At 33.3% G+C, this 19,111-nt stretch overlaps 1 protein-coding gene across 2 annotated transcripts in view; it reads left to right on the top strand.

Moving 5' to 3' along the window:
* The window catches only part of LOC100719234 (cytochrome c oxidase subunit 7B, mitochondrial), a 119,816-nt gene extending 100,951 nt beyond the window's left edge, over positions 1 to 18,865 (top strand). For both annotated transcript variants that reach the window (XM_003471565.3, XM_063240522.1), the window contains one exon: positions 18,270 to 18,865. In XM_003471565.3, the coding sequence (XP_003471613.1) occupies positions 18,331 to 18,576 (246 nt within the window). In that variant the 5' untranslated portion in view covers positions 18,270 to 18,330 and the 3' untranslated portion in view covers positions 18,577 to 18,865. The remainder of the gene's footprint in view (positions 1 to 18,269) is intronic.
* The last annotated feature ends 246 nt before the right edge of the window (positions 18,866 to 19,111 follow it).

The following is a 19,111-nucleotide window of genomic DNA, read 5'->3' as shown; positions in this document are numbered from 1 at the left end:
GCATCCCTCAAATGAAGCCTGTTTTGTCATGAGATATGAATTTTTTGATGATACATTGCACTCTGTTTGCCAGTATACTGCTGAAGATTTTCACTTCCATTTTCATTAAAGTAATTAGTCTATACAGTGGTATTCAGTTGACAAATGTATTTGTATGCAAAAAAATTGGTTCAGAAACAGAAGTGTTCAGCAAAACTTTTGTTTTTGTGAACTCTGCATCAGCTGATGAACATGACCATGGCCATCTTTCCTGCAAGCACCATGAATGTGATCATCTTTTCCAGATTTGAGGATTGGATTAAGTTCCTGAACTGAGGCACAGCTGCACTTCTTGTTTTTATTTTGTTAGCTCTTTGTCTGGTTTTGGAATCAGGAAATGACTTTGAGAACATCCTTTCTCTTTCATTTTCATTACAAAACTTGAGGAGCATTGCTGATAGAAGTTCCCTGAAGATTTTGTAGAAGTCAGCAGGTAGACATAGGCTTTTCTTAGTTCGTAGGTTGTTACTCTTCAGTTTCATTGTCTGTTACTGGATTGTTCAGGGTTTTAAAATCTTTTTACTTCAGTTTTGGCGTTTCATATATATAAGAATCTAACCATTTCTTCTAAATTCTCTAATTTATTGGAGTACAGCTTTGTGAAGTGTTATTAGTAATTTTTTAATTTTGACAGTGCCCTTTGTGATTTCATATTTTTCATTTTCAAATTGCTTTGATTTGGGTCTTTTCTCTCCTTTTTTTGTTTTGACTGCCTAAGCTTTTGTCTGTTTTTTTTTTTGTTTGTTTGTTTTTTTTCTTTCAAAAAACCAAGTTTTAGACTCACTAATTCAGTGATTTTTTTTTGGTGAAGTGTTCATTGATTTTTGTTCTGATCTTTATAATCTTCTTTGTACTAGCTTTGAGCTTGGATTGTTATTTTTTTTTTTTGGACCTTGTAGTACATCATTAAATTACTTGTTTAGGCTTGCTATGTTTTTATAGTGTGTGCATTCATGGGTATATTAGAATTGTTTTTATTGTGTACCATAAATTCCAGTAATGGCTTTAGCTTTTGAAATTGTCTTGTTACTTCCTTGATTTGTTATGGAACCATCGTTTAGTTATAAATGTATTATGTAGCTTCCATGCATTTGTATAATTTGTGTTTTCTTTTGTTATTGACTTCCAATTTCATTATATTGTAGTCTGATAATATAAATGGTAGCATTTCAGTTCTTTTATATTTACTTAAGATTGACCAGTATATGGTCAATTTTGGGGAAAATTCCATTTGCTGCTGAAAAGAATGTGTGTTCTGTTGGTTGGTAGAACAATCTGTAGATAGCTATTAAGTCAATTTGTATCAAAGTTTTGTTCAACTGTAGTATTTGCTGACTTTTTCTCTAGTTAATGTATTTATTTGTAATAATAGAATATTAAGATTCACCAGTATACTTGTGTTTATGCTAGCTTATCTTTTATGTCCAATAGTATTTGATTTTTGAAGTTGGGTGTACTTTTGTTTAATGCACATACGTTAATAATTGTTACCTCTTCCTATTGGATTGTTCCATTATTCAATATGTAGAGTGACCTTCTTTGATATGTAATGCTTCTTTTGATCTGTTTTGGCTTGAAGTTCAGGTTGTCTGTCATTTGTAGGGGTTCGTGTCACATGGAATATTATTTTCAATTATTTGAATTTTAGCCTTTGAGTTTCTGTTTGACTAAAATGTATTTCCTGTTTACAGTACAATATTTGATTTTTGTTTCCTAATCCATTCTGCCAATTTGTATCTTTTGATTGGGGACATAAAATATTTAACATTGAGAGGTATTACTAATGCAAATTGACTTATTCCTGTCATTAGCTTATTTTTCTATTGTTGATTCCAACTTTCATTTCTTTCTTTATTTTTCTTTTTCTTTTCTTTTTTTTTTTTTTTTTTTTGGTACCAGGGATAGAACTCATGACCTAGTATCTGGCAGGCAGGCACTTACGTCACTGAGCTAAATCCCCAGCCCTGTCTTTCTTTTCTATGTAACTGCTCACCCTGCCTATTATATTCATTCTATTAGACATTTTGTCATTGTTAATGTCATTGTTTCTTTTTAGGATATCCTTGGGAATTATTTGGAGTGGTGGTTTGGTGGTCATAAATTTTTTAAGAGCAGTTTATTGTAAAAATACTTTGTTTATCCATTACTTTCAAAAGATAATTTTGCAGAGTATGTTAGTCCGTGATAGTTTGTTTTCTTTCAGTGCTGAAACACTTCACTATAAAACTCTCAAGGGCTTTGAAGTTTGTATTGAGAAATTTTCTGTAATTAAGATGGATTTTTCTTTGTTATTTATTGCTTTTTCTATTTTTTTTTTATTGGTACCATGGATTGAAGCTTTTTTCTATTTTTAATACTGTGTTCTTGTGTTAGAATTTCTGAATTTTGACTGAAATGTGTCATGAGAAAATTATTTTCTGATTGTGGCTACTTGGGATTTTGTATACATCACTTTTCTGTCTTAATTTTTTCCCCATATATGGAAAGTTTTTCGCTGTTATTTTACTAAATAGTTTTTTTTAATGTAATTAGTGCTATGTTCTGAATTTTCATTAATTGCAATAAATCTTAAGTTATTTTTTGCATCCTCTAGGAGTTAGTAGGCCTGTTTTTCTTATTAACATGTCTCTCATTAATTGGTCATTGATGATATATATCCCTGTCTTCTAGTTCTGAGATTCTCCCCTCACATTGGTCATTTCTGCTTTCCACACTTTCCCTATAATTTTCCTCTCTTGAATTTCTATTAGGACTCCATTTATGTATTCTAATTCTTTTTCTATGCTGAATGTTTTATGCTTTTGTAGCTTTTCTGTCTTTTCAGTTATGTCTTCTTTAATCTTGTTGAAATTTTTTTAACTGATCCAGTATCTTGATTTTTATATCCTCCATGGTCTTGCCCATTGCATTATTTTTCTGTTTTCATTATCCCCTGATAACGAAATGGATACTTTGGGATGTGTAGCTTTTGATTTCCTCCCCTTTGATGCCTCATGAATTATCTCTGTGGGAGTTGAGAGTTTTGGGAGGCATTCTTTTGTTGTTTTATTTTTGTCTTGTCTTTTTATGCTCTTTGTTTGTTTTGTATTGAGGCTTGTTGTGTTTATTGTAGTGGAAAGATTTGTTTCTAGTACTGTATGGAGACCACTCCAGTTAATGTCTACTCATCAGTGGTATTCTCGTTGTGTGGCTAAGTACTGGCCTTTGCTTGTGTCTTAGAATCCAACCACCTCCACTGATTTGAGATGGTAAGTTGCAGTGTGTTTTCCCAATACTCAGTTCTCCTAAAATAGGCCATGGTATTTTAAATGACCTCTAGGAAACCTAGATAATGGCATCTCAACAAAATCTCTTAATAGTAACAGCTGTGACACCTTAGCTATAGTAATAAAATTAGGATCAATGATAGCATTAGGTACAAACTGAATATTGACAAGCCCTAAGGACCAATAAAGTACCACCTTGTCCCTATGGGTAACATCTATAATTATTATATGAACACTGAGACAAACCCGATATTGATACACTATTGACCTGCAGTAAACAGCTGTTAAATAGAACAACTTTTCCTTTAATAAAAATAGTTCTGTATTAAAGATAAGTAAACTTTAGCTAGGAATTAATAAAGCTTTAGTAATTCTAGTAGTAAATGTAGAGAGGGATGGGGAACTGGATAATGGAAAAAAAGCAAAATTAGAAACATTAATTGATAGGATATGAGAAGGAAATAAAAATAAGATAGAGTGTCCTGTCAAAGGCAATGGGCTGTAGGACTTAGTGTCAGCAGTTGTGTGGACTCTCATGTGGTTGGGGACACCACTCTGGGACTGCTGTCTAGCATTGTATGTATGTGACTGCCAGCGCCTGCTGCAGGTCTGCTCTCTCCTATGTGGGATGGGCACATCTTAGGGTCAGCCCTCTCATGAGAGATGGAACATTGCTGTAGGTCTAGGGAACTTTGTTGATCCTAAAAAACTCAAATATAAATAAAAGAATCTTTATTCTCATTAAATACGTGACTAAGTAGAAAAATAAGAGGAGATATATTATTGTTAGAGTTGATTTATGCAGTGGACAAACTAAAACCCTTTTCTCTCTGCTGGACATTATATTTCATTAACACCTATTTTAAACCTTTTATGAATTATTTTTCCTTAAGCTACAATAGACATTACCTTTGTTTACATATGGAAAACAGAGCAAATGAGTTTGCAGCCTGCCCAAAGCCTAGATGATAAATAAGTCACAGAGATAAGTCTAAATTTTTTTGGATTTTGCACCTGGGATATACTGTTCATGGGTTTATTTGCAACCTTAAAAAGTAGTTTAAAGTAGATGAATAAAATGACTGTTGCAGTGAAAGGGGTCAATAAGTCACCTTAATGAACAGTGGAATTTTCAGATCATTTTTAATTCACTCAACTGAACAACTTGTGACCTATCATTAGAATTTCTGATTTCTCCTGGGCTCTGCTGATTTGAAATCCATAGTACTTCCAAGGGTCTAATAAGGGCAAAACAAAAAGGAGTGTATCATACTGGTCAGCAGAGATCTGTATTTCCCTAGAGCAAAAGAGTGAACCTTCAAATTTCAAGAAGCTTGGGATATTGAGTCCAAACATTCACATTTCAGGCAAAAAGTGTGATAAAAGGAAGTAATAACCTGAGGAGAGTGCACTCACAGCCTTAATTCCATGTCATATATCTTCGTCAGGAGCAAATGTTGCCATAACATACAGGAGCAGTTCAACTTTCTCACTTGCCCTGGGACCAGAACACAGTAGGAATGATTGACCAATTAAAGCAACATAATCTGTATGGGCAAGGAAGAGGAGATTGTGTATTTAGTAAGTGCCATTTTTAATGTGCCTGTGGAAGCTGTGCCAGCTCTTTAATGGATACCTTGGCTGCATGAAAACAACAGGAAGCTATATTACACTTTAGCTGCTACCATTTAGGTGGCCTCCTGCCACCGATTTTGCTGAGAAGCATGTTGTACAGATAGAACAAGTACTATTTTTCAAGGAACTCTGGCTTCTGCTAGCATGGCATTCTCTTTAATGCATTTTCTCTTTACTCAAAAATTCTCTAGTTGGGGAGAACTGAGATCCTGCTTAGAAGAGCATTTAGCTTTCTATGTAAATAGCTCATCTGCCTTCCAAGAAATTTTCTTGCATTTGATTTGCAGCCAGCTCAAGTAACTGAACAGTTAAGACCAGAGTGGTTTTTAAAGGTAAAAGAGGGAAGTTCCTTGGAGGCCTAATTAGGAATATTATACAATAACTTATCTACATTACATTGAGTGATTCTGAGATCTTTTTAGGTATTTGAACCAAAAAAAAAGCCTTTAAAAAGTTTTTTCCTTGTTTTCTTTGTTTTGCTGCTGAATTCTCAATTATTTCTTCACTAATTTTTCCTTCAGCTGTGACTTATCTGCCAGTAAACCCATTAATTTAAATTTAAATTTTAATTATTAATATTGAGATCCTTTGTCCCATCTCCTTTGTCATTGTTTATAGTTTCTCACCAACAACTGTGTCCCCATTTATTTCTGTAATTTTTATGTGTTTTATACCTTTAGGTTTAGAACATTATAAAATAATATGTATAAAATAGATTGTCATGTAACAGAGAAATTTTTAATGAATTTGACTATTTCTCCAGTATTTACAGACAAATATTATAAAAAAGTTTACATAATAAAGTGACAATAGAATTGCATGTTTATAAATACCATTCAAATTCGCTTTGCAGTTTTCAATGATCTGCATTAGATCTCTGATAATTTTTCCTCACTTTACTTGGTGCTAGGCTCCATCCACTTTATGATGCTTCACTCGTAGCCGGCATTCTTCTCATAGCCATCATGGGTTGAACCTTCTGCTTAGAATTTTCTCCCCTTTCCAAGCACATCTGTAATATAAAATTTATTTTTTTATTATTTCTATTTTTATAACACTTGGCAGTTTTGTAGAACTCATATTTCATAATTATATTGGATTGTGGATGACTTACTCTTCCATTGAACTGTGCAGGATCTGTGAACAGAGAATTCCATCTATCATTGTTTCAATAAATATTCAAAGTGATAAATAACAGCATAGCATAAGAATATTTTTGGTGTCTACTCTAAAATTAGGGCAATAATTAGCATCTGCATTTTCTGTTAGAAGTTAAATGAGACTAAATTATTAATGTAAAAATAGAGTGAAAAACTAGTCATACTTTCAAACACTAAGTATAAAATGTTCATGTGTACTTTAGCAAAATTCCAAAAAATATCCATATTCTGTATAATTAACTAACATACACTAGTAAATTTCTATTAAAGTGCCAAATAATGCATGTGATGTATCTAATTTGTCATTTGTAATTAGTTGTGATAATAAATGAAAGAATATAAATGTCTCTTTGAAGACAATATGAGCTGATAACAGAAGGATAGGATATTTGAAATCTGAAGGAAGAGTAAAAAACTCAGTGCAAAAAAGGAATAGGCGTTCCAGAAACTGAAAGAAAGCCGTAGATAACTTGGGTTAGGAAAGTGAATAGCATAAGTGAGAGAATATTGCTTAAGTGGCCAGAAATCTTGAAAGCTGAAAGATCAGTGTTATGGCCTGCATATATGTATCCACCAGAAAACCCACATATTGAATGCCTGGCCACATGTGTGTTTATTTTGAACTAGAACCTCTAAAGGGGAGATGGTTAAGTGAGGTCATAAGAGTGGAACCCTAATCTAACAGGGCTGGTCCCCATATAACGAGACATCAGAATTCTCTCTTCTTCTTCTTTCTCTCCCTGTCTTTCCTCCATCTCCTCTTCCTGTTCCTCCTCTTCTTCCTTCATCTTCTTTTCCTCTCCCATCCCTCATTCTGTCTTTCTCTGTCTCTCTTCTATTTAAAGACACAGGGAGAAACCAGGCAATATTTACATGGCAATAAGAGAAATTCATGTATCTGAACCTTGAAACTTGGACATTTTACCCTTTAAATCCTATGCAAAAATAAATTTCTGTTGTTAAGCCATTCAATACTAATTTGTTACAGTTGTCTGAGCATACTGAGACAGTCATATAAAGAAGACAAATCTCTTTTTCTTTTTCTTTCTTTTTTTTTTATCTGTAATTGAATCCATAACCTCATGATTTGCAGGCAGGTGCTGCCCTGCTGAGCTACATCCCCAGCTTGACAAATTTTTCCTAAAAGCAGTAAAAACTGTTGAGTGGTACTATGTCTTGACTTAAAACTATCGGATCTTTTAGGTTCTTTTAGGGAAAATCTATGCTTTTTAATATTTAGAATAGGTCTCAAAATATAGAAAATTTTTATACTACGTGGTATCACTGTAAATTTCTAAACTTACTCTGCTAAATATTTGCGCTGGAAGATAAAGAATACATAAGACTATATGCTCATAGAAGTCTCTACCCTCTCTCCCAGGTAGTTTGATACTCTCCTTACATCAAGACAACCCCAATGATATTCTAGTGGGAGGAGCACCCAATCTGATACCTAAATCACACAACACAATGTTGTATGCAGCAGAATAACTCAACAAAGTAGAACTGTAGATCTAAGGGACTGCTACCAATGTATCATGCTGCTATACTTGCTTAATTTTATACTTCATTAATGTGAATGCATTAAGCCTTGATACACTTTTCTGGTGAACCACATATGTGGAATAGTACTTACAAATAAAATATATTTCTAACTTTCCTTAGTCTATTTAGCAAGCTCTGTAGTATAATAAGCTATAATTGGATGACACGCGGGTAATAGCCACTCCTAAAATGTGGATATCTAATAGTGTATTTCAAATGCTAGTAAATAATCCTTATGCTACAAATTGAAGTTAATTTATCGACATGTCTGTGTGCTATCATGAAATATTTTGAAAGTAAATTATCACAAGGATGATATGTTTTTAATTTGTAGACATGATACATTTATGTTTCTGCTAATAAAAGATGATGTCGTTAGCAGCTTAGAGAATAGGTGGAGTATAGGTATGTTTGAGGAAGATCATTTAAGGAAAGTACAGAAGAGAAATTGTGCTGCTAGAAAGGTAGTTTTTGATAGAGAGAACTTGGAAGATTTGAGGTTTTTTAGATGCAAAATTAAAATAATCTACTGATACATTCAGTACCATTAGGAAATTGAAACTAGCAAGAAATATTTCTGCATTTAACTCGGTCAGGTGATGTTTGCTGAGATGAAGCCATTGGTAAGGACTAGTTTGAGGGTAGAATAATATGATTATAGATTTAGGCCTGTTATTTCTTAGACCTGTTGCTATTTTTGTAGGACACTAGGAGTAATAGTAAGAGAGCATTTTAATGTAGTATTTCCTGTAACAAATAGGGCTTCTTTATGAAAACTATAAAGAAGAAAAAGTCACTCTGAAAAACAGCTCTGCACTGATAAACAACTTACAAAGATACCACAGTTACTACTTCAGTACTGAGAAGTGCTCTTCTCACCAAATGGAATTTCTCTGCAAATGTTCCCTAAGTTGTACAGGTGATGGCAATAATAAAAGCCTTCCCCATAATGGTTTAGTTTACAGATGTACTTTGAGAGGAATTTAGGAGAGCAGACATGTCTAAAATGAAAATACAAAAATTTAATGATTTCAGAAGCAAGGAGGAAGAGATTAACTTTCACTGTTAAATATTGTGATTTTAATTTGGAATTTCATGAAGTTAAGTCTAAACTATACCCCTGTTGGCCTAAAGGAAACAGATTGTGTGTTTTAAAATTAAAATGTCTTTGATATATAAAACTTAAATATTTTAATGATTCTTTACTTTTACCTAAGTATATCAGTAATGTGCTTAGATTAAAAGCAGAAATGACTTGTACATTTTCAAGGTTTTTAATGAAAGTTCCAAATTATACAATGAAGAGTCATTCATGCAACTCTAATGGCCTTTGTAGAATCATTGTTTCTTTCTATTCCTGGAGTATTTAATGACCAAAGGTGGATGTGGAGAAAGAGAAACTTCTGTTTAAATATTAAAACTGCACAATTTAGAATCACATAATGAAGACCAGAGTTAATTGCTTCTATGAGTAGAAACCCTGGATTTATCACACACTCTATACTCCTTGAGTCATGTATTAAAAATTCCTACATAATTTGTTTTGTAAAATGCATCATGTAACCATAAAGACACTGGGAATGGATGTAATGTTGCAACAGCATTGAGAATCCAGAGCAACAGCACTGGGAATCATTTCATGTTTCCCTAATTGTTTTCTGGAAAACCTCAATGAATTATGGGGATATGTGTCAAGCATATAGACACACACACACACACACACACACACACACACACACACACACATTCAAGGCATGCCAATTTTGGAAAGCACTGTATGCCATCTTCTCAGGAAATCACATTTTATTAACACAAAGAGGCTTGAAAACTTCTTCATAAAAATAAAATTTTAATCATCTTGGTTTTTTCTCCCTAAACTTATATGATGTTAGAATCCTTTTTTTTCCCTCCAATAGCAGTTGCTAGTTGTAGTAGAACTAGTGAAGTGGGCACATGTTTCTTGGGAAATACTTATTTGAGGTCACTTTACAAATTGGAATTAGCAGTGAGCTAGAAAGTCTAGCTATTTTAAAGTTCAAGAAGTAAGTTCTTGCATTCTTGTTTATGTGTAAGTTCTGAGATTCCATTGGCATGAGGTTCAGCTACAGAACTAGTGGAAAAGAAGTGTGGTCTTGCTTTGCAAAGCCAAGAATTACATGCAGAAATATGACCATACCAAGGTATTAATGTATTTTGGGACTTTTATTAACAAACTGCACACATTCATTCCCTTAATGTTTCTCATTGGAACTTTTATTGTAACCTTATACATAAATTTTATTGCCTGTAGACATCTTTCCATGGAAATTTGCTTCTATATACAATAAGTCTCTAATTCATGACCATTCAAGTTGTGAACTTTCATAGATACCAGTGAACTTTAACATTAGTAACATTGCTAGTTGCAAACAAATCACAGTAGCTCACAAGTCTACCAGTTGTGTTGCTGTGTGCTTATTGTACAGTGTGATAGTGTACATAGTATAATGCAGTTGAAGACTAGCTGTGTATTTATATTTGGTTCCATATGCTTTGTATTACATGTTTGTATCAAAGGTATATAAGACTCACTTTGTTGGACTTGCAAATCAATCCAACATTCTTCCTGAGCAGAACTCATTGCTAGGTCAAGAACTTACTATAATGCCTTAACTGCAGGTTTGACCATGTGACTCACATTCTCAATGTTTTCCTATATTACTTTATCAACAAAATCTTTGTTTCTAAAATTCATCGTGTTAAGGTTTCTTTTTGTTTTCTCAATCAGGTTAGAGGAATGTTTTGCATTTACCAGTTGTTTGGACCTGTGAGCACAATTGAAATAAACTATTCTTGCAAGGCTTGGCTACACACAATCTAAAAGCCATAGAAGATAATCAGTATAAAATTTGTTGAGTATAATCATGGTAGTCCACTTCATAAAACTTCCATTATCTAAAATTACAAGATCACCTATTTCCAATATTCCAAATTTATTATAATGTAAAAATAACTAGGACATCCAATTGGAGGAAATATGATGTGCCTGATTGAGATTTAATAACAAGCAAAACAATAATTATTGTACAGTCTTGCCATTGAGTTCATTATGACAAGGAGAAAAGCTCTCAATGTCTATGTTATTGTTTTCTCCTCTATTTAGTTTTCAAAAAAGGTGAAAAAAATTAATGTAAATTAAAGAACTTTGTAACTGAAGTATTATGGATACCTAATAAATTAATCACATTAATATTCGGTACATGAAAGAAAATGCTTGAGTGAATGCTATATTTATCTGGAGGGTAGATATTGAATGCTTTTAGTATCCATAGAACAGATATGGTCTATTCATTTAGAATTTGACTATGGAAAGAATGTGAGTGAGAGTGCAAATGTTAACAGACTTTGACTTTTCATGTAGTGTTGCATATTGGAAGACGTCAACTCAGAAATTCTTCAGTCCTTTTTTTCCTCTTGTGTGAGTTCATTGCTATAGTCTGCCTTTTTATTTGTTCAGATAGAATTCATTTATATAACTTGCTAGGGTTTAGAAAGTGATACAAAATACAGCCTTAAGCAAATGGCTATATGCTATACCAATTCAGTGAGTCAGAAGGTGATGCTATTACATATCAAAGAGCACCGTTTTTCAGGATTTCCACCAGCAACATTGCTTCTTGCAGGATTTGCATATTTCCTGTTCTGAACAGCTGAAAGTTTAAGTATCCTGGTGGGAGACACTTTGCACTGTGTACACTTAATCCCGCCAAGAACATCACACTCTTACTAACAAATACATAAATGAGCTAAAGGCACTGCAGGTAATATGCACTTTCATTTCAAGATTACCTTTCAGTTGTTTCTTATTTTGCATTGATATTCCAATGCTGTAAAAACAAAAGTAGAAGTAAAAGTAGGTGAAAATGAAGGAGTTACAATAGAATAATATAGTCTAGGCGTCTCAGATTTGAAAATGTGTCTTTCATTATATGATACACCACCAAAATTACTAGTGCAAAATTACATCAAGATTACTAGTGCCTTTAATATTTTGAATGATACCAAATGTTTCTTTTGACTAATTTATTCCCAGGGATCCTATCCCTCTTTCAGGTCACTTATGTACAGCTTTCTAAATTACCATGATAGTGAATTCAATTACTGCTGTACTATTTCAGTAACCTGAAAGAATAATGATCTTTCTAAAATGTTTTTCCCACTGTGTAAATGCTTAAAATTTTAGAACTGTATAGTGCCTTAGAGATTATCTGATTTACTGTTCCATAAACGTGTCTTAAATAAGACTTTCCTGAGATCTTGTATCCAAAATACAGATCTCAGGCTATGCCTGGACTCAGGAGTCTGCATTTTGTAACAAATATTCCAGATGACTCATTAAGATAGGTTTGGGAAAAACTAAATTAGTTCACCATTTCAATTATATGGTTCAGATAGGTTTATGTGAGACATCTACATTTTTGTACTGCATAACTTTTTTTTTTTTTTTTTTTTTTTTGTCTTTTTCATTTTTTATCAGTACCAGGGATTGAACTCAGGACTGCCTGCTTGCAAGGCAGGCGCTTATGCCGCTGAGCTAAATCCCCAGCCCCTGCATAACTCTTTAAATACTGAGCTTAGTTCAGGGAAAAATACTGACAGGCAACCTTTTGGAATTCCGTTGTGGGAATGGTAGGCTGTATGGCTTTGCAATTTACCTTTTCTGTTGAGTAGAATGATAAACACAGGATTGCTCCAACCACCACCATCAAAACGGGACCGTTGTGTCAATTGTGTCAAAATTGTAAGTCCTGATAATACTTAATCCTTTCATGTGCATCATTACTTTGAGATACTGAGGGCCATTTGTTCATTTGTTGATATATATTGGGATACACTTAGACTAGATTTTTCTCTTCCATGCAGTCATATAAACTTGCTTATTTCTAGAGTGTCTCCATTATGTGTGCTTTGATATTCTATGCCTAAATCGCTCATATTCTGAATCTCTAAAGGCAGTATAAACTAGTGTCAGTGTCTACTTATTTTGAATGGAAATTGAGACAGAAGTTTTAGCTGAAATCTTAACCAAGAGATTGATTTGAATTTTCAGTTTAGTTAGAATAACAATTGTTAAATAAACTTGTTTTATCTTTATATTCTTTAGTTCTATTATTTCTGTATCTTGTAGAAGTAGTTCTGTCTTCATCATACAAGGCGTTACAGTAAATACTTCACTATTGCTTAGCATTTTAATTTTTTTCCATTTTTACCACTTCACGAATCATTCTCCATCTAAGTTATTTTTACAAAGCACATTTTTCTCCCAGATTTTTCGCTAGTATAACCTTTTTATTGTTACACCAGTACCTAGTTTCTCCTCTTTTTCAGCAATGTTTCTCTGACTTGTTTTGTGTAGATTTTTTTTTTTTTTTTTTTTTTTTTTTTTTTTTTTTTTTTTTTTGGTATGGGATTCAAATTCACAACCTCACGCTTGCCAGGTAAGGCACTGTGCTACTGAGCTACATCCCTGGCTCCTGTAGAATCTTTTTAAAGGAGAAACTTTTCATATATATGATATCATCTGAAATAATTTTATTATAAAACCACCTACATATCAGTTTGAAACCAAATTAAACTTTTGTGTATCTAAGGCTTGTATACAACTATAGCGTCAAACATATTTTACAGAAAGAAGGGAACTAAGCTATTTAAAACAAATACAAATTAGACACATTACTTAACAGTTCATATTGTTCTAAAATGCCAACACTGCTAGAGTGATCATAATTCCTTTTTTTCCACATGTCTGTGCCATAGGGTAAGGTTTGATAAAATGCAGTTTTTCTATTTTATTTTGTCTCTGTTCTTAATACATTATTTAATTATTAAAGTTGTTCCAATTCTTTTACATTAACCTATAGCAAAATTGTCACATGCATGATAAATAGCAACAGTAGAAATCTTTTGGTAACATCTTCAGGTTTCATATAATTTTCTTACATTTGTATATTTTCATGAAAGTAAAACTTCAGAATACTAAAACATCTAATTAACTCACAGTGAATTGTATGATTTTGAAGACTGTTTATTCAATAATGGGGACCACTGACATGTAGAATTGAGTCTAAATGCCATAGCAAAGCTTATAATGTCCACAGAGTGTTCTTTCTACGTCTCTAAAAATTTGTGTGTTGAACATTTGTTGCTTCAATACTTATTATCAGGTGGTATTGAGCTCACCAGATTGCTCTGTCTCCATGCTATTCATGATTTTGTGCTTATGCTTTCACTGTTTCATTTATGAATTTTCTCTCCATTTTTTATTTGTTTCTGAATCATCTTTCAAAGTTGTAGCCTAGGTATTTACTCATCTAAACAATTCCTAGATTGAAAAGTTCACTTCTTGTTCTCACTAGACAGTCTGTGCTCATCTGTAAGTTATCTCCTTCCTTAGATTTGACAAACTGTGCATTCCTTTAGTACACCATACATATGTTGAGAGAAGTGGTTGTACCATGGCCCCAAGCCCAGGCCCTGACACAGAGTGAATGTAAAAAACTGTAACAAGCATTGTAATGAAAGGGTCATCTCTGGTAGTGTGTTAGTTACTTTCTCATTGTTGGGAGAAAATATTCACTGCCATAAGTTAAAGGAAGAAAGATTTATTTTAGCCCATGGTGTGTAGAGGTATCAGTCCATAGTTGGCTGGTTCCAAAAGAGGGCAGTATGGAAAAGTAGCATGGCAGGAAAGAAATAGTACATAGTGTAGCAGGCAAGAGACAGGAACCAGCACACCTCCCTTTCTTTTTTATTCCATTCAGGTTATAGGCCTTTTGGTTGGTGACACCTCCATCCACATCCAGAGCCATGGAAAGCCAATCAGTGTACTAACTCAGTTTTCATGCACCCATAATCCAGTATCAGACACCCATGATCCAGCCAAAAGCCTCTGCTGTAAGTTCATGAGGCTTTGAAGGGATTTATAGTTATAAATTGTAATAGATAGTAACACTAATTTTCAGTTTGCTTTATTTTCCAGTACTCTGAGAGTTAATATATTTTAATATATTTAAAATCATAGGGTGTTTGTTCATGTCCTGTACTGCCATTTGTTCTTGTGTATAAAATAGAGACAATCAACTTCCTATACCAAAATTGCAAATGTGCAAATTTCTAACACAATGCTTGCGCATATATATATGCTCATTGAATGTTACTTTTCTCTCTAGACTTACTTTTATGGGCTTTTTTGATTTGAAATTACAGTTTCAAATAAATTTAAAATCTGTATAATTTCTGCATGCAGTTCAATTGAGGTCCTGTATTAGTTTTTTTTTTTTTTAACTGAACTTCAGCATTAGTGTATAAGATAGGTGATCAATCAAGTTTTCGTTTTTATCATCATAGGATACTTCATTGACTTTAACAATTTATATTCATTCAGAACTTTTTTATTTTATTGCTACAGGCACGAGGAAACCTTTACTTTGTTCTTATTATCTAGAGAAATACCTGTCTTCTTCTCTTTGTAGTCTGTTTTTATCCTTTTTTATACTTCCTATGGATATTATAACCTGTAGTTTTAACTATTTGAATAATAGGATTAGAACTTAACTGATCGCACAATAATTATTATAAAAGTGGGTCATGAGGAATGAAGCAATTTGGATAGTTGCTCTAATCAGTGAATTTCATGTGATGTATTTTATTAACAAAGGTAGGTACAAAGTAAATGTGAAGGCAGTTGAGACAAACTGATGAAATGAAACTACTTTAGTTTTTTAGGGTGAAATATTAACTACACAAAGACTTCCTGAAGGAAAATTCTTAATAGACATGTATTATTACAAGAAAATTTAGAATTAGTTGGGGAAAAGCTTTAAAGATGCAAGAATATAAAAGGTATAAAAGGATCAACTAAGCTACTATGGAATACACTCAGTGTTACCAGAAGCAAATTTTCAACTTAGCATTTTGAGGATAGGAGTAATGAAGGCAATTTATCATAAAATGGTAAGCATGCATTAATGCCCCACCAGAGATATTAGTTATTATGAGTTATTCTCTGCATCTGCCTTCCTAATAAAGACTAAAAACATAGGTGGCATAAAGTGCTTTCATATTGGATTAAGGGTACACTATCATACCATAACTCATTTTACCTTCAGATTACTCTGAATTCAGTTTGAATGAAAACTTTGTGGCTTTTGGTGGGGAGATTCATGACTAACAAGGAATTACTTTGACTGGAACTTCAGAAGAAATAAAGTTGGCTCTGCTTTGCCTTATTTATCACACTCTTGAAGAGTACCACTTACACGGTAGGAAGCAAAAGCGAGTCTTAAGGTCTTGTTTCTAAGTTGGGCATAGAGTCTTTTAGGTTAGCAAATCTCAGTGAACAGTTACAAGTTTGCAAGGACTAACCTCACGCCTTTTTGTGTATGTGTTGACTACATTTGGGCTGTAGTTAACATTTATCATTGTAAAGGCCTTGAGCACTGTTTGACAGCTTGTACTAAGAAAAAGAAATCAACAGAATTCTTCAGTGTGTTTCTGCTTCTAGATTTCTTATTTTTTTGTAACAACCTAAGAAATAAAATCATGAGAACTACTAAGAAATTCACATCTGATTTAGTTTAACTAGTTCTTGGTGTTTATTTTAATTTTTTATGAGAATACTTATATTCATTTATATTTTGGATTATTTTAAAATTTTGTGCATCTGTGACAGTCTGCTTTATGTGGAAATTTATTTTGGCTTTGGAGACCTTATGGTATATTGGAAGAGAATAAAAAAGAAAATTTCAAATGACAAAGCAAGTCTTAAACTATGAGAAAGTATTTACAAAAAACAGATAAAGGATTGTTATTTAAAATATACAAAGAAATTTTATGTTTCAGCAAAAAAGAAATGATAAAAGACACCTTACCAAGGGGAGTAGATAAGCATATGAAAAGATACTGTAATAAGTGAATTAGGCACTTGCAAATTAAACAACCTATACAACTGCTAGGCAAAATTCAAAAACATGAGCACTTACTATCAGTGTTAGTAAAGATAAGGAACAACAGGAGTTTTCATTTGTTGCTGGGAGGTATGTAAACTAATACAACTTTGATACACAGTTTCAGACAGCTTCTTAAAAACCTAAACATATCACAGCCTTATGATCCATCAGTCATGCGCTTTGATATTTATCTGAATTTGTTGAAAACTTGCATCCACCCAAAAACCTGCACACACGTTTGGCAGCTTTATTCATGATTGTCAAAACTTGGAAGCAACCCCGATGTTCTTCAGTAAGAAAATAGAGAAATAAACTGGTATATCCAGACAATGAAATGTTGTTCACCATTAAAAAGATATGAGCTAGCAAGTTCTGAAAAGACAGGGAAAAAACTTATATGCATAGAAATAAGTAAAAGAAGCCAATCTAAAAAGGCTCATGCTGTGTAATTCCAACTGTATGACATTCTGGAAAGAGCAAAAGTGTGGTTTCATTATAAAGAACAGTGATTGACAGCAGTTAGTGGATAGCAAAGGTGAATAGACAGAAGTAGCCAAGATTTTTCAGGGCAGTGAAACCACTCTGTAAAATATTGTGATGGTATATACATGTCATTGCATGTTTGTCAAAAATGCAAAGAATATACAACATTAAGAGTGAACCTTCATGTAAAATACCAGTTTTGGATGATAATGATGAATGTATAGGTCTGTCAGTTACAACAAATGTATCATTCTGGTAGAAGGTACTAGTATCTAGGACGTTGTAGGTATATTGAGTGAGAGAGTATTTTGGAACTCTGTACTTTCTTTTCAATTTTTATATGAAACAAAAGTGTTTTAGAAAGCTTAGAATAATCCCCTCCTCTGGGCTATTGCACTTTTTATAACCTTTCTCTCATTGGGTGTGAGAGCCCAGAGCCCAGGGCACTTAAGTTAGTCTAGGAAAATTTGAGAAATGTTTCACAGAAGTAGTGATTCTCAGATGGGATTCAAAAGGCAGGTAGAATTTTACCAAGAGGATGATGGCCAACAGAGAAGGAAGGGTTTAAATAGGAGGGAGAAATGAAAGCTTGAGGCAGGATGCATCAGTGACATACACTTTGAATGGCTTATAATCTAACTGAAACTCTAAGAGTTTATAGTTAGCAAGATGTAATGGCACATTCCTGTAATCCCAGAATTCCAGAGGATGAGACAGGAAGATTGCTGCAAGTTCAAGACCAGCCTGGGCTGCATTTTGAGCTCAAGGCCAGCCTTAACTATGCAACACCCTGTTTCAAAAACAAAATAAAACAAAATTATTGATAGAAGTTAGAGCATTAGACTAATGGACAAGTTGAAACTGTTTCATAGCCATTTTAGACATGCTAGTATGTTTGAAGTTTAACTCTAGACCCAACTATTAGTTGTTTGGGAAGAGTACTAAAGCTAAAACTTACTGTACATTTACTTCATTGGTTTATATACTTCATATTATAGTCATAACACTCCTTCATGTTGGACATTATTATCTCAACTTAACAGTGAGGTAAAGAGTTAAATAGCTGCCTAAGTAGTGAGTGGTAGAGTTTAGTTTTTGATATCAAAACTCAAACAACGCAGATCTAATGATGTTGCTATTTTTTGTTTTCCCAGGCCTGAGGGCAACAAAATAGACCATAACTGCAATCAACTGCAATCCTATCACACCTTTATAATGTTTCCCTTGGCCAAATATGCACTACTCAATATTCGAAAGAGTGGAAGCATTCTGCAAATTGCCGCAAGACAGGCCCATCTGAAGCAGTCATCGAATTTTCATGACAAATACGGCAGTACTGTGCTAGCTGGTGGAACCATTTTCTGTGCTGCTACATGGGTGTTTTTAACTACACAGATGGGAATAGTGTGGAACCCATCTCCTGTTGGCCGAGTTACCCCAAAAGAGTGGAAAGAAATGTAATTACCACCATTAATATAAAACAGAAGTGTTTCAAACCCAACTTGTTATATACACATTCTACTGTTCATTTAAGAAAACACAACTAAAGAAATAAAACATGTTTGAAATTATAAAATCATTATAAATACTCATTTTAGTGCCTGAATTCAATGCTATGTAAGACTGAATATAGATTTTAGAGGATTATGAATAACAAATATTTAAAAGTAGAATTAATAAAGTCTGGTTTATGGCTTACCCCAAGTATTCATCTTTGGATGTACACATACATGTCCCTTATGAATAAAATTAATTTGCTAACAAATCTTACAGAATATTCTTCTTAAATATTTTCAAGAGGTGACCATTTTTCACATCCTTCTCTACCCTTATCTGAACCACTCACTAGAGTATACTCATTGGAGTTGTTATACAAATTTTCTAAATACTGTCCTTGCTTGTTTATTGACTATCTCCCTAGGCATATATACTACAAACCTAACACCCCAGTCTTTGGCAGTGTAACAGCTGGGATAGTCCCTTAAAACATTGTCTA

Source organism: Cavia porcellus, unplaced genomic scaffold (assembly GCF_034190915.1).
Source record: "Cavia porcellus strain 051 isolate PalLab524CR breed Dunkin Hartley unplaced genomic scaffold, mCavPor4.1 scaffold_30, whole genome shotgun sequence".
NCBI classification, from domain to species: Eukaryota; Metazoa; Chordata; class Mammalia; order Rodentia; family Caviidae; genus Cavia; species Cavia porcellus.
Note: the sequence above shows the minus strand (reverse complement) of the source record. Positions and strands in the feature narration are given on the sequence as shown.